The 15,553-nt window shown below is 36.0% G+C and overlaps 1 protein-coding gene across 2 annotated transcripts in view; it reads right to left on the reverse strand.

The window, feature by feature from the left end:
* LOC123870742 (ribosomal RNA processing protein 1 homolog) overlaps positions 1-15,268 on the reverse strand; it is a 25,554-nt gene extending 10,286 nt beyond the window's left edge. Inside the window, exons 1-11 of one of the 2 annotated variants that reach the window (XR_006797143.1) lie at positions 14,966-15,268; positions 14,064-14,143; positions 13,638-13,787; positions 12,633-12,735; positions 11,964-12,055; positions 10,630-10,806; positions 9,786-9,907; positions 9,173-9,322; positions 8,391-8,554; positions 7,861-7,964; positions 6,659-7,559 (exon numbers count right to left, since the gene is read on the reverse strand). Coding sequence is in view for 1 of the 2 variants with exons in the window: in XM_045914142.1 (XP_045770098.1) it covers positions 6,747-7,559; positions 7,861-7,964; positions 8,391-8,554; positions 9,173-9,322; positions 9,786-9,907; positions 10,630-10,806; positions 11,964-12,055; positions 12,633-12,735; positions 13,638-13,787; positions 14,064-14,143; positions 14,966-15,167 (2,157 nt within the window). In the remaining variant the exon portion in view is untranslated. Of the gene's footprint in view, positions 1-6,574; positions 7,560-7,860; positions 7,965-8,390; positions 8,555-9,172; positions 9,323-9,785; positions 9,908-10,629; positions 10,807-11,963; positions 12,056-12,632; positions 12,736-13,637; positions 13,788-14,063; positions 14,144-14,965 lie in introns of those variants that run through there. The other variant, XM_045914142.1, reaches the window with a different exon arrangement.
* Positions 15,269-15,553: the final 285 nt, after the last annotated feature.

The raw sequence follows: 15,553 nt of genomic DNA on the forward strand, positions 1-15,553 counted from the left end.
TCAGTATTTGATAGTATCAGTAATAATACGTCATATAATATGGATATTATGTAAAATATAAATACTTGGTGTCTATATATACTCATCCAGGGTAAATGAAAACATGAGCGATTGGAAAACACCTACAGTAAAAATTTTATAAATATTTTTACGGCCGAAATTAATAATGATAGACATTTTTTTTTTTTTTAATTGAAAATATTACAGTAAAACTTAAAGCTAGCCTTATCATGCGTGGGTGGAATGGTGCCAAATATACTGGCTGCATTTCCGCGCCGGACAGCCATGCTGATCCTTTGCGCGAAAAATGAACTAGCCCTTCTGGCACTAGATGAGGCTATTAATCGCGGTGAAATATCTCGTAAATTTTTTTGAGCGCATTGTAACGATAATAGTAGCGGTATACCGATAAGATTTATTATTTGTTATCGTTACTTAACGGTTTATGCGCGTCGAGTGGTGTTGTTACTTTATAGACGACATCGTTATATAGAGATGTGTGTAATTACCGATATAAGTATTGTTATTTTTACCGGTACTAATAATGGTATCTAAATAACGTTAATCGATTATTATTATTGGGTAACGTTATAATGGGTGACTTTATTTTTATCGTTACTTTTTAACGTTATCATAACGGTACTAAAAATATATTGGTAATCACCAGTGAGAATGTAATACGTATGTACACTTACAGATCCATCTATAGTTTACCTACATCACAATGTACAAATGTTCTTCCATATTTTGATAATTTTGTTGAGAGATTAAAAAATAAATTAAGTAAGAATTTGCTAAGTAATTTGTGTCGCGGCCTTTAATAAATATATAATATTTAAAATTATAATACATTTCAAATATTACAATTTGTTAATCAGTCTTTATTTTACTTTGATACTTAATTTGTGATTTGTCCATAAGTTGACAATAAAATTGGTACCAACTCAGTACTACATGCTATTCTTTTGCTAAGAATAATAAGAAGAAATATTAGGTGATAATTAAATAACAAATGAATTATTGATGTATAAGAAAATAAGGTCGTGACACACAAGTGGAGTTTCGCACAAAGTACATATAATAAGGCTATAATATAATAAGAATAAAAATAATAATGTACGTTGGCTGTAAATTTTACTTACAAAATTAAATATCAAATTAGCATAGACACAGCACAAATGCACTCGAAACTGCATTATATATATTTTAGGTATTTTTAAATTAATAATGATGAAATTAAAGAAAATCCATTGAATCAAAAGCTTAGGACCAATTTAACCATAAGGAAATAAAGGATGACTTTTCAGTTTTCAGTCAGTCGTGGCATAATAAAATTGTATATTTTATACTTAGATTCATTTTTTTGTAAATATAATTGACGTCTAACTTTTATTTATTTGCCTATGTAAGTATAACTCCGTCAGTATGACTGTGCAACTGATCTTGATGACGTCACAATACGAGGCGGCGACAGATGAATGCGAGGGACGTAGCGAGCATTAGGGTGCGCAGTTGTAGTCTTTTCACTAAAATAGTGTCGGTGCAGCCGCAGGTGAACTTATTTTTTTGTAAATAAATGTTTCTATTCTAAAATACGAATATATAAATAACAGGTTAGGTAGCAAAGAGTTAATGAATTTGAGTAGAAACATGCCAAATTCTCCTGCGGGTGTACTTTTGATGTCGCGGTAACACTCTGACAAGATACGGCGGCGCGGCACAGAGGCGACCGTATCTAAGCGAAGAGACTTTACTTTGGTGGAGGTAATTTTTGAGTGTGTCCGCATTACGTGCTGTACGTTGTTTAATGTATTTTTCAAATAAAAAAGGAAAATTATTAATTATGAGAAATAATTGGTGAAAATATACGGTATCAACTTAGTTGACACTACACGTATCAAATTACATAAATGTAATAGTAATGTATATCTGCCATCGTCCTGTAGTTGAAAACGACAGATTTGGAGAAATAAAAGATAATGTAATAAGTAGTAATAATATCATTCTGCCATAAAATGATGCCACAATATAATATAGATAAAGTGAAAAGAATAATAAGGTAAAATATATAATAATAAAGTTATTGCAACTTACGACTGTAAAGGTATTGCCCGCCCACTCAGGATCGAGACCAAATAGGATCAGTGTGGTTCGAGCTTTATTTCAGCTCGCGTCATTAAAAAAAAGGGGGTCAAGTGCGAGTCGGACCCGCACACGAAGGGTTCCGTACCTATTCCGTACAAGATATACTTACGTACCTAACACTTTTATGCAAAACGCTGCTTTTTTCGTTAACACATTTTTTTTTTGTGATATTATGACCACAAATTCACGGTTTTCGGATTTTTTTTCCTTTACTTGTGTTATAAGACCTACCTACCTGCTGAATTTCATGATTCTAGGTCTATACGGGAAGTACCCTATAGGGATTTTTGCCAGACGGACAGACAACAAAGTAATCCTATAAGGTTTCCTTTTGAGCTACGGGAACCCTAAAATTAGCAGTCATAAGTTGCAAAAACCATTAAAATGTACTTCCAAGTACATTGGACATTTGGTGTGGTGTGTAACACCCCACTATAAGTTTCTTGTCTAAAAGAAATTATGATGATAATCTAGAGGGTTAGAAATTTGAAGTTTCAATTTCTTGAGTAACAATAAAATGTATGGAAATGTAAAAAGTTGTCTTAAAGATGTAGCATTCAAAAATGTACAATAAGGGATAGATGGACGAAATGCCTGTCCAAAATCGATTTTTGGACATGTACTTTGCCTTGTAAATTTTATGCGAGAGTATAGTATAATAATAAAAGGGATAGAAAGAGACGGAAAGAGGATTTTTATAACGTTCGTCTCTGTCATTAAAAAAACATAGCAAATTGGCGTGTATAGTGAATACATTTTGAGAACTCAGTCGCCATGTTAGCTCTGTGTGTCAACTGTCATGTCAAAAGTACAGTTCACCATTAACTCACTCTCCATTAACTCTCCGTCACTTACTCCATACAATCGTAGCCCCAATTTCATTTGAATATTAAGCAACCAAAGTCCATGAAATTTTGCAGACATATTTTAGAAACTAATATTCGTGCCTGCGCTGTTTTAGATTTTTCTAAAAATGTGTAGTTTTAAAATTACAGGGGCTCAAAGATTTGTATGTGAATTTTTAAAACCGCGTAACTTTGAAACCGAATATTTTAACGGAAATCTGGAAAACCACAGACATAGATATTAGTTCCCGGGACGTGTTAACAAAATTCCATTGAGTATGATTGGTTAGTATTCCAATGAGAGACGAACTACGTTTGTATGGAGCGAGTGATGGAGAGACCCCTCTTAAATTAACGACTAAAATCGTACTTTTGACGTAACAGTTGACACATAGCGCTAAAGTGGAGAGTGAAATCTCAAAGTGTATGCACTATATCCGCTAGAATGAACCCTTACAAATGTACAGTCGCCCGCGGTTATAATGTTAAGTAGGTACCGAGTTTATATTATTGTATGATAAAGTAGTCGCTTAAGCATTTGTGAAACGTGGCTGACTGTACTCTACAATGTAAATATTGTAAGCTTGGCTAGATTTTAATGTTCCGAGACCCCACAACTTTTTTTTATTTTTTAAAGAAATGAATTAGACAATTTATTGACCGTGATATTGTCAAGCTTAATAATTAAGGAATTGCAATATTTTGGGTTTAAATACTGGTAGAAAGAGACAGCGTCACAATAACTTACACACAAAAAATACGCAATACTAATAAGTTTTTATGTCTCCATTTTGTAGAAGCTGTCTTTTTCTATCAATATGAATTATGACCATTAGTTTACATAAAAATTATGGTGATAACTATATATTATATTGCTTAAAACTTTAATGTGGCCAGTATAAATGGCCATAGACTGTAGAGACGGTTTTTTTAAAGCTGTAAATGCAAATCGATGTTAAGTTTCTTTGGGTAGCACAATCATGTAGTTTTTATATGAATATTTAAAGATTTTTAAATGCTCGCCTTTATAGTCTATGGCATTTAAACTGTCGTTAGCTAAGGACCATGTAAAAATGATATATAATAGGTGTAAATATAGTGAAGCGCAGTGTAGAAACATATTATATACAGTTATAAATATGGTGTTTTATTCCTACCTACCTACCTACCTAAAACCTAATGGCATAATAACGTGTCATTAAAGAAACGAACAATGTTAATCGTTCTATCTCAGACAGGTATACTGTGTGAGATCGAATGATTAACGCCACACTTCGATTCGCTTCTTTATTAGCATGTATGTTATAAGTAGGTACCATTTTGGTTCGAGAGAATAGACTTAGCCTTGAGATCTACATATAGAGAGCACTATGACCTTGATCAGACTTAAGGTGCTGTTAAAAAAAAATAGCGTTATATTGCTGACATAAATCTATCTCGTATTAACTGAAACTTGAGCAAAGTCAAAATACTTCTCTCTAGAGATCTCGGCCTTAGATTCAAACACACAGTTCCTAGGTAAACTCAACTTTGTGCTTCAGCATACCGTTTGGTAAAGCGAAAACAAAACGCGTAGGACGCGCGTATTCGACACCCGCGCGCCGCTGCCGTCCTAGAGGCCGGAACGTATTACAATTTTCAGCGGCGCCGCGCGTCAAAATATTCTCTAAGCAGTGCCGCTCTAGTGTAGGGCTGCCACACGTCCCGGTACACCGGGACATGTCGCGGTCTGAAGCGTTGTGTCCCGGTTTGGTGTTAAGGCGTTTGTCTACCACCGCCATTAACGAGACGGCAGCGAGAAAGCAGGTATTCACCCCGTCGAGTAAAAGTTTTAGCCTTATGAAAAAATTCGGTTAAGAATAAACCAATTCCTGGCTACGGGTGCATTCCTTTCAGCATTTATGGCAGGCCTACTCTAGTGCGACATGCACTATTCGAAATGATTGAAACAATATTTTGACGCTTTGTGCCGCGCTCTAATGCCGTCCGGCCTTTAGAAAATAAAGCTTAGTTTGAGTTGGACAGAGTCTAGACGCGAGGAGTATGCGAGGATCTTACCTCGCGAGGAGGTCTTACCTCGCGTCCGAGGATGCGAGGTAAGACTTTCCAAGTCAAGCGTTTGTCACGTCAGTGCGACATCAATGTACTTTGCAATAATATTGTATGGAATTGTCATTGGAGAGCATCGTAAGGCCTCATTCGCACGAGAGCTTTTTAACGTCCGTTAAAAAAGCGTTCAAATAGAACAAATGCATTCCCAAGTATCTGTTCACACGTCAACGCTTTATAATCGCGCATTGTAGTATTTTCAGCGCAACGCCGGGTTTTAATGCAATGCTTTTTTAACGCTCGTGCGAATTAGGCCTTACTCACCATTTCCTTCTCTACAAATACCAAGAACAGCAAATTATAAATTTGTTCAATTTGAACGCTTTTTTTAACGAACGTTAAAATGCTCTCGTGCGAATGAGGTTTTACAGATCGTAAGAATAAAACAAAAACTCATTCAATGAAAAACGTCTCATTTATTCTATCAAAACATTCATAACATAACAAATGCTAAGAAACGTGGAGCCGTTTCGGCAAACGCAAAGCACCATAATAACATACCAACATAGTATACGTTATGCTGTTTAGTTCACCTATACAATAAGAACCAAACGACTGTATCATGTTTAGAAAATGAGGAAGATCCTAAATCTATGCTATCTGCTTAATATGTAAGGTAGTATCATTTAGAAACTCCCAGCTGGTCAATTGCGGACAAACTGCATCAATCATTATTACAATCTCAATAGGGATGATGACTACTAGTCAAATCAGTGACTTTTTAACAAACGTCAAAACGCTCGCTTAGTAAGGGCTTGTATGAAATTCACAGATATGACGTCATAGACATTTGACATAATTGGACGCACTTCTTTTGTTGAATCGATAATTTTAAATAGCAAACTTAAAACTAACATCGAACGTGGATTTCTCGAATTTTAGAAGTCCCTCTATTTAATGATTTCTAATAAATAATTTATTTTAGACAAGGCATCATCCCAATTGTGATGATTGACTTTGTCCACGTCAGTTTTGTACAAGATGACAGCTCACGACTTGTGCAAGAATTGCTAAATGTCAAAAAAAGTTAGGATTGTGGCACGCAAGCCACTACGCGTATCTAAAAATTGATTTCTGAGCAAGTCGAGTTAAATTTTCAAGTCTTCCATATCAGAAACTTTTAAAAATGGTACTGGATTGTGAAAAATATATACAACTCGTACAATATAACTGGAGAACCTTGAATAGATTTTGATAAAATTATCACAGTCCAGCAGTAAAACCAAAAATTAAAACATGTCTTTAAATTATAATATATCGTAGTACCTATTACAAGCATGTCGTATTTGGGAAAGTGTAAATCAGTCATAGGTATGCCATGAAAATCATTATTTCATTTTTAACCCCCGACCCAAAAAGAGGGGTGTTATAAGTTTGACATTGTAGCTCCTAAACTAATGAACTGATTTTAATTTAGTTTTTTTTTTGCTTGAAAGGTGGCTTGATCGCCAGTGTTCTTAGCCGTTTGAAAGTTATCAGCTCTTTTCTAGTTACTGTAACCTTCACTTGTCGGGGGTGTTATAAATTTACACTTGTACATTGTAGACTATTATTAAATAATAAAAGTGATAAAAACGCGTATCAGAAATCGCTACTTTTTTACAATTCACTACAGATATTTCATCAAAATTAAATAAAAGGGGATCATTAAAATTTTTTTAATTTTAATTTCTTTTTGAAAAACGGATTGATAGGCGACGGCGTAGATGGTTTCAGATTTGTTTTGGTCGGCTGTTTACTGCTATCAAAAGGTATATTTGGACTTTGTCTCACACTTTTGTAGTAGTCTACGGTTTCTTGCATGCTGTTATTTTTTAGCACGAATTTCACCTTTTTCGGTGACTCCATATCAGCTTTTTTCTTCAGAGTACCGTCTTTTTTCACTTTACCGCTTACTAGTTTCTGATAGTTTTTCACTTTATTGACTACAAGTTGCGGTTTAGAATTTTTATTCACGTGTTTAGCATTCAAATCTTTTTGTTTTTTAAGAATAGATTTATTCGTGACATCATTTGTCGGTTTGTTTGTTTTAATGCTTAATACTTTGTCCTGTGTTGATTTTTTCTTTTCCTTACTAATGGAGTCTTTTACTTTATTACTATCATCTGATAGCTTATTAATAACTTTGCCCTTATCAATATTTGATATTTTATTATTCTTTATCGTTACAATTTTGTTTTTATTTTCTTTTTTGCCATTTTCTGTTTTAAGATTTTGTTTGCTCTCATCACTGTTACTTATTAACTTTTTATCCTTAACTTTATTCTTTTTCTTAGTTTCTAACTGTTTTGATTTATTAATTCTGTCGACTTTAGGTTTCTTACTATGCTCTTGAGTGGCTTTTTCTTGAAGTTTCCGCTTTCTGTTCTTTTTCTTATCAACGGCCTTATTTTCTTTATTGGACTCGCTCTGCTTGTTTTTATCTTCTGTCGCTGTGGTCTCAACGCGCCAATCGCCATTCTGAAACAATTGCGGCCGCAAATCAACAAAGAAAATAGTGCGTAGTAGTGTAACCGAAATAAGTATCCATATAATAATAATAAATGCGAAAGTGTGTATGTTTATTTGCCTTTCATTATTGTTCTTGATTCTAATTTGTTGTTCAACCGCATCGTAACAGAGCAAAAAAGCAAGGTAATATTTTGTATGGATATAGTTAAAGACCTTGAGGGCGACATGAGCTACCTTTACCTTAGAAAGTAAAAGAGTTCCTGCGGGATTTAACAAAAATATTTTTATTAGAAAAATAATTTTTGCTTACCGTCGAATCAGCCGGTACGCTTCCAGAAGACAGTAATTCATCCACAATATTAATTCCGGATCTACTTTTTGCCAAAAGTCTTTTACGGTGTTTTCGGCTTAAACCTGTAACAAATAATAATATTAGAATAATGATAGAGAAAACATAGGAACTTCGATAATAGTGTAAAAGTTAGAACAATGAAAATAGTAAATCAACATAAACGACTATAATTTTTTTTCTCTCGTCTGGCTTTACATAGATTAGCCAATGTCAACTTTGTAGTTATTTACAAGTTAGGGAAACTATATAAGTATGGACTTCGTCTGTGCCGGCGCTCGTCGACACACGCGCGGCGCCCCTCTAGAGCGCTTCCCAGTCAGTTCCGCCACCAAAAAACACCAGTAAAACACAAAAACCGACAACTTTTAACAAAAAAAAAAAACACTCCAAAAACGCATCGCACGCGCGCCAGAAAACGCCAACACAGACGAAGTCACCACTATAATTTCATTGTGTATATGCGGCCTGCCTTAGTTTTGATAACGAACCTCTTAGGGCCAGTTCGTCAGATTGCTTGACGAGCAACTTCTCGAGCGCGCGCAGCCTGGTGGCGGCGCGCTTGGGCTCGGCGCGCTGCGGCCGCGGCTCCGGCCCCGCCGCCTCGCTCGCCGGCACCCGCAGCGGGTACTGGTTACGACTCAGCTCTTCGAAACTATGACACAACAAGTCATTTGCGTTACAAGGGGCCAAAGTGATATATTGTTCGTTACTTATATTCTTATAATGAAAACAAAAAGGATTTTGCTCTGTAAGTTACTATGAAGTATTCTGTGCCAGCGCACTGAAGTCCATAATCTTTTTAGCGTTCCGTACCTCAAAAGGAAAAACGGAACCTTTATAGGATAACTATTTTGTCTGTTTATCTGTCTGTCTGTCCGTCTGTCGTGTCTGTCAAGAAAACCAATAGGGTACTTTCCGTTGACCTAGAATTATGAAATTTGGCAGGTAGGTAGGTTTTATAGACAAGTAAAGGAAAAAATTCGAAAACCGTGAATTTGTAGTTACATCACAAAAAAATATTAAACAGTGTATTAAAATTCAAAGTATGATAACTATACCAAGTGAGGTATCATATGAAAGGGCTTTACTTATACATTGTAAAACAGATTTTTATTTGGTTTTCTGCTTAATAGTTTTTGATTTATCCCGCAAAATGTCGGAAAAATACCCGAGTACGGAACCCTCGGTGCGCGAGTTAGACTTCTTCGCTAACGCTAAACTCTCTTTTCAGTACATAAAAGTGGTGTAAAGTGTGAACATTTGTACTCACCGTTCCAAGCATATCTTGGCTCGCTTGTAGGCCTTGGAGGAGGCGGTGGCCATCAATACTCTGAGCTGCTCCGCTATCATGCTGGCCGGCACGGGCAGCGGCTCCAGCGTCACGTCCACGCGCCCCGCGCGAGGGTCCAGCGGCTCCGGCCTAACATGAAACATCATATTCAATAGAATTGAAGTACTGGGATATTATATAAGGTATTTTTGGAATAGAATACAATTACAACAAGTAGTAGTTCTATAGAACACCTAACTTTCAGGCAATGTATAAAATATTTCGATGTACGAAGGTCGAGCTCAACTGTCGAGATGGTGAAGGCTGATGTCGACTGTCGAGAAAACAAAGGTCGATTTCGAGATAACGCAAGTCGAGGTAGCTAAGTTCGATATCGACTCCCGAGATAACTAAGGTCGATGTCGACAGTCGAGGTAACTAAGGTCGATGTCGACTGTCGAAAAAACGAAGGTCGATGTCAACTTTTAAAAAAACGAAAGTCAATATCGAGAATTAAAAATCATATCATTACAAATATTATATCGTTAAACCACGAAATAAGCATGAAACACCCATAATAGTAAGTAGTTGTTTTAGTAATAATTTCATTCACCCGTCATTTTGCTTGCCATTTTGCATAGATTCGTCAGCTTGTTCATCATCATCGTCATCGTCATCGCTGTCATCATCTGAGACGCGCTCCAAAGCCTCGGGGCCACCAGCGGGACACCCTAACTATAAATTAAAAGATGATTAAAAAATTATTGCAAAGACGTTCTTTGTCCTTTACAAGAAGCTCACATTGCATTGCTACAATCTCAGATTGCGATTGGCTGAACTTATAGTTTGTTGGTGCAATGCAAACCATTCAGTGTGAAATTTTATGATTTTGTCTTGATAATACATATAAAAAGTTATTTGAAACTAGCTGACGCCCGCGACTTCGTCCGCGTGGATTTAGGTTTTTCGAACTCCCGTGGGAACTCTTTGATTTTCCGGGATAAAAAGTAGCCTATGTGTTAATCCAGGATATTATCTATCTCCATTCTGAATTTCACCCGAATCCGTCCAGTGGTTTTCGCATGAAGGAGTAACAAACATACACACACACATAAAAATTTTCGCCTTTATAATATTAGTGTGATAAAAATGGGCAGATTTACAATTAACTCGAAAGCGACTTCGAACCAATGGTAACCTCGTGATAGCTTCACAGCCGGCCGTACGTGAAAGTAAGGTTATGCCGTATTACTACGCGCGAGAGATTATTTTGTTCTTAACATTTTCACTTAATAAGCAAAACCTTACACTATTCCAAACCCATCTCATTTTGACATTGAAATCTATAGTCACTATAATCAACAATATATACAATAATCACTTTGACTTTGCTTAGACTTAACTTTCAGTTAAAACGAGACAGATTTATGCCAACAGATGACATAATATATACAGACCTTGTTCCAAGCAGACGTTGCAATATCATACTCCAATCCGAGTTCGCTCTGTTTGATCAAATTAGTGAGAACACCCCTGCAGGCCATAGCGAGAGTGCCCTCCCCGCCACACACTTGCACACTGATCGGGTATAGCAGAGCCACTAGACTCTCCTCTGGGATCTCACCTTTGGACACCTGTAGAAAGTAAATAAGAGAGGTATCTTTTATAACCAACTTCTGCAATTGATTCTGGAGTCCCCAAGATTACAAAAACCTATTAAAATTATATGCTCCTAAAAAAACCCTTTTTTTCAACTGGAAAAAAGCTTATTATAGAATCGAAGATTATGTAAATGATAAAAGAGCATGGATTTGATGTGCAATTTGCTCCAGCAATGCGCGGGACTTCAATTACTTTTATACATAGCATAATATATATATATTTATATATTTATTTTTCATGTACCAAAATTGTATATACAAAGTTAAGATAAATTAAGCTATGTACATAGGAAATGCTTATCTCTAAACAGAGATTTCTTCCAGCTTCCCCGTGCAGGTTGTGAGTAAGGTGTATATCAAATTTTTGAAAAGAACAACTGCAGAATTTCTTGCTTCTTCCGCAGGCGTCTTCTTGCAAAGGCGTTCCAATATTGGAATCCAATATCCGGTATTGGATTTTTATACTATACTAGCCGATACCCGCGACTTCGCCCGTCGCGACTTCGATTTAGGTTTTTCGGAATACCCGTGGGGACTCTTTGATTTTCCGGAATAAAAAGTAGCCTATGTGCTAATCCAGGATATTATTGTATCTATCTCCATTCCAAATTTCAGCCAAATCCGTCAAGTAGTTTTTGCGTGAAGGAGTAACAAACACACACACACACATACATACAAACTTTCGCCTTCATAATATTAGTGTGATAGTGTGACTAGCCGATGCCCGCGACTTAGCCCGTCGCGACTTCGATTTAGGTTTTTCGAAATCCCGTGGGAACTCTTTGATTTTCCGGGATAAAAAGTAGCCTATGTGCTAATCCAGGATATTATCTATCTCCATTCCAAATTTCAGCCAAATCCGTCATGTAGTTTTTGCGTGAAGGAGAAACAAACATACACACACGCACACACACACATACAAACTTTCGCCTTTATTAGTATGAAGTGTGATATACTACAACTTTCATGTAGCAAAATTGTAGTTACAAAGTTATAATAAATTAAGCGGAGTACATTGGAAATGCTTATCTCTAAACAGAGATTTCTTCCAGCTCCCGTTCCAGGTTAAGGTTGTAAGTAAGGTGCATTAATACATGGAATAGGTCTTATGGTACTATGGTATTATTTACCTTACATAATTCTTCCAAGTAGCAATCTGTGACATGCAACATCAAGGAGGCTGCGTTCCTCGCGTACAATGGCGTCTTTAACGCTAGGATACCTTTGAATCACAATACAACATTTTAATTTCTTTTCTCACGATATTGCATAACTAGATCCTGATTCGCATTCATTATGAGTGAGTTTCGGTTCATGTGAATTCAATGCAAGTTTTCACAAACATTTATTGGTTGAAGCAACTTAGGTTCGCTTCACTCGCAACATAATTAAATATCTGCTTGCTAATTTCCTGTCTGCTTTTATAGCAAGCATATTGTGTTAAATTAAAACAAAAACCTTTTATGGATCCTACTGAGATAAATTTAAATTCTCTATTTTCTATTTTCATATAGCCATATACAGTCCCCAGCAGGATATATTGTACATTGAACTTTAGAAAGAGATTTCGGCTTGGTAGAGCGTTGTCTCTGTCACTTATACCTATGTGACATTTGGTCGGTCTCAACGACAGAGACACCGCTCTACAAAACCATTATCTCTTTCTAAAGTTCGATGTACCTACAATATTTCCTGCCGGGCACTGCAGATTAGGGGAATGGGTTACTTGCTATTAGAAGGTCTCAGAAGCTCTGTTCAGTAGTGGACACAAGCTGATGATGATATTCATATGAACTCACCGTCACTAGAGCACAGCATGTCGGCAAAGGCCTGGCAGCTTGTGAGCTTCCATTGACACCGCTGCAGACAGCGGAAACTGCCGCGAAGGTAACGCCGGACTAGCTGTATAGAGGGCATTCCTAATTACAATCGGGACAAGTCTAAATTAAAAATTTATAACACCCCCGACAAGTGAAGGTTACAGTAACTAGAAAAGAGCTGATAACTTTCAAACGGCTGAACCGATTTTCTTGGATTATAGCTAAGAACACTCTCGATCAAGCCACCTTTCAAACAAAAAAAAAACTAAATTAAAATCGGTTCATTAGTTTAGGAGCTACGATGCCACAGACAGATACACAGACACACGCGTTAAACACAACACCCCTCTTTTTGGGTCAGGGGTTAAAAATAGTATCTTAGCCCCACATGCACGAGGACAGTTATAGTGCATACATTTTTAAGATATCACTCACCATTTTAACTCTCATGCTGTCATGTAAAAAGTATGATTCATCTTTAAATTGAAGACTAAAATTTGACATGACAGCTGATACATAGTGCTAAAATGAGTAAGATCTCAAAATATAGGCATTACAACCGATTTAAGTAATTAAATTTCGTATTGCTGTCACCATTTTTAAATATTTTATTAGTGTTTTTTACCTACATTGTGTGTCTATAGTCTGTATAGGCCGCGACAGTCCCTTCCCTGCAGATGATGGAATCTCAGAACTCAGGAACACCTTATTAGACCACAGCACTCTCCACAAGTACCGATAGGAGTAATAAGTACACATGCAAACTTGTACTAGAGGCAGCGGTGTGCACAGGATTTGAAGTCAGGGTAGGCATTCAGTAGGTAGGAACTTACAGAGAGTCTAATTGAAAATAAACATTGAGCTATTACAGCTGGGGTAAGCAATGCTTTTATGCCTCTATGATCTGCATGCCAATGACTAGAGGTACTGGCCAAATCTTGACAAGTAATCTAGAAGGTATAGTAGAAGTGATTCACATGTTACCATAAGAAATTTATCCATTCTATGCTGATCAATTCCATACCACTCTGTGGCAAGGACCTTGAAGCCAGCTTTGATCATCATTATAGCATATTCTATTTGGTCTGGTGGAAATAAGTCCAAGGTTGCTGCAATGCTCTCGCACAGATCCTCCTGGAAACAAGGACCTGTATTATACACCTATAAGTTTGTTTTAAAGTAACAAAATAGTGCAATGCTGCCTCCAGTGTGCAGTGCCCTCGTAACTCTATTTGCAGTAATGAACACTTCACTTTTTTACAAAAATGGACTCCCAAGGAGCTTTCCAACACGACACAAAATAATTTTCAGGAAAATTTTCAATGGAAGTATGTTTTTTTACTAAGGATTTTGGCAGTACTTGCATGAAAATTTTAGCTTTACTCTCCCCATTTTTTTGTATCAAATTACCTGCACTAAGGGTTTGTCGGACATCCACACAGCATAGAAGAGACCTTTCCATACTCTGATAAAGTCATCCTCTTTAAATTCTGCAATAGTAATAGGATTATATAGTGTTATTTTATCATAACATCAATGTTAAATTCCGAAAAGGATTCGTAACAGTTTGTTAAATAATTCTTATTATCATAGTTTGTTGTGAATTGGTGTATTTATAAAATAAAAGCATTCTTATGCAAGATAGGCTTGCTCTTGAGAATAATCATGTCCAATGGACAGCAATGATAAGGAAGATTACAGCTTGCCTAGAATAGGGATAACGACTACTAGTGTAATCAGCTATTTTCTTATCAAATGTCAAAATGTTCCCTTAGTATGGGAGCTTGTATGAAATAAACAATGTGTATATCATACACGTTTGACATACTTTTTTAGTTAAATCAATAATCTAAAATTGTTAGCAAACTTAAAACTAGCAGCGAATGAGGATTTTACGAATTTTGGGAAACCCTCTAATAACTAAGAAATAATCCTTATCATCCTCATTCTGTATCGTGGTTCTGGAGGAATGGGATTTCAAACACATCCAAAGATATTGCAGATACAGAATCTAGATATCAAGTATAGCGTGATAGTATTGATAGTGTAACAGGGCACATTCACACTTGCCTTGAGTTGAAGATACTAAGCTGTATTGATAAGTTGTAGTGATCTTCGAATCGCTCTGTACTGACTTTTTCGTTATAATTCTACTAAACGACATCTTTCAGTAGAAAGTTTAACGAGGACAAAAAAGTGCGTAGTAAGCTACATGGTATTATAATACAATGTTTTGCTTTGAGGTTATGCTACATACTTCACATGTCAATAACAAATCGCAATTTTTTATACATAAACGCACTTAAACTAACCATATTTCTTCTCAAAACAGTTCGACAGCCATTTTTTCAGCGTTTTAAGAACACGATCGCGAGTTCTCTTCTCATTTCCAGAAAGAAGACGTGCAAACTTAAATTCTTGAGCCACAAGAAACACCTTCTCTTTTTTAGGTTTGGTTATAGTCTTCATTTTTGTTTTCTGCTTTTTGGGCTTCTTTTTATCGGGAAGTTTCATGTTTAATTATTATAGTTTTTAATTATTTTCGGCATAAAACAGCAAATTACAAAATTGTGCAAAGCCACGCTTGACAGAATTCAGAAATAACCATTGACAATTAAAAATGACAGTGACACTGCATTCAATGTTGCAATATACGATTTTGTTTTTACCCTATAGGAATTCGTCCTAATTTAGCTAGTTACGTAATTTACCAATACCCTGATTTAGTTCAGTCTCATAATTTTATTAATACTTTGCTAATTAATGATTATATCTATAAGGATACACTAACATTCCGTGATGCATTCTGCCCTTTCTAGATTTCTAAACCTATTCTTTTTGATAAAATAATACAAGACGTAAAGTAAAATAAGCACCTGAAGTTTCATTTTAATTTTTTT

This window comes from Maniola jurtina, chromosome 13 (genome assembly GCF_905333055.1).
Source record: "Maniola jurtina chromosome 13, ilManJurt1.1, whole genome shotgun sequence".
Lineage (NCBI taxonomy): Eukaryota > Metazoa > Arthropoda > Insecta > Lepidoptera > Nymphalidae > Maniola > Maniola jurtina.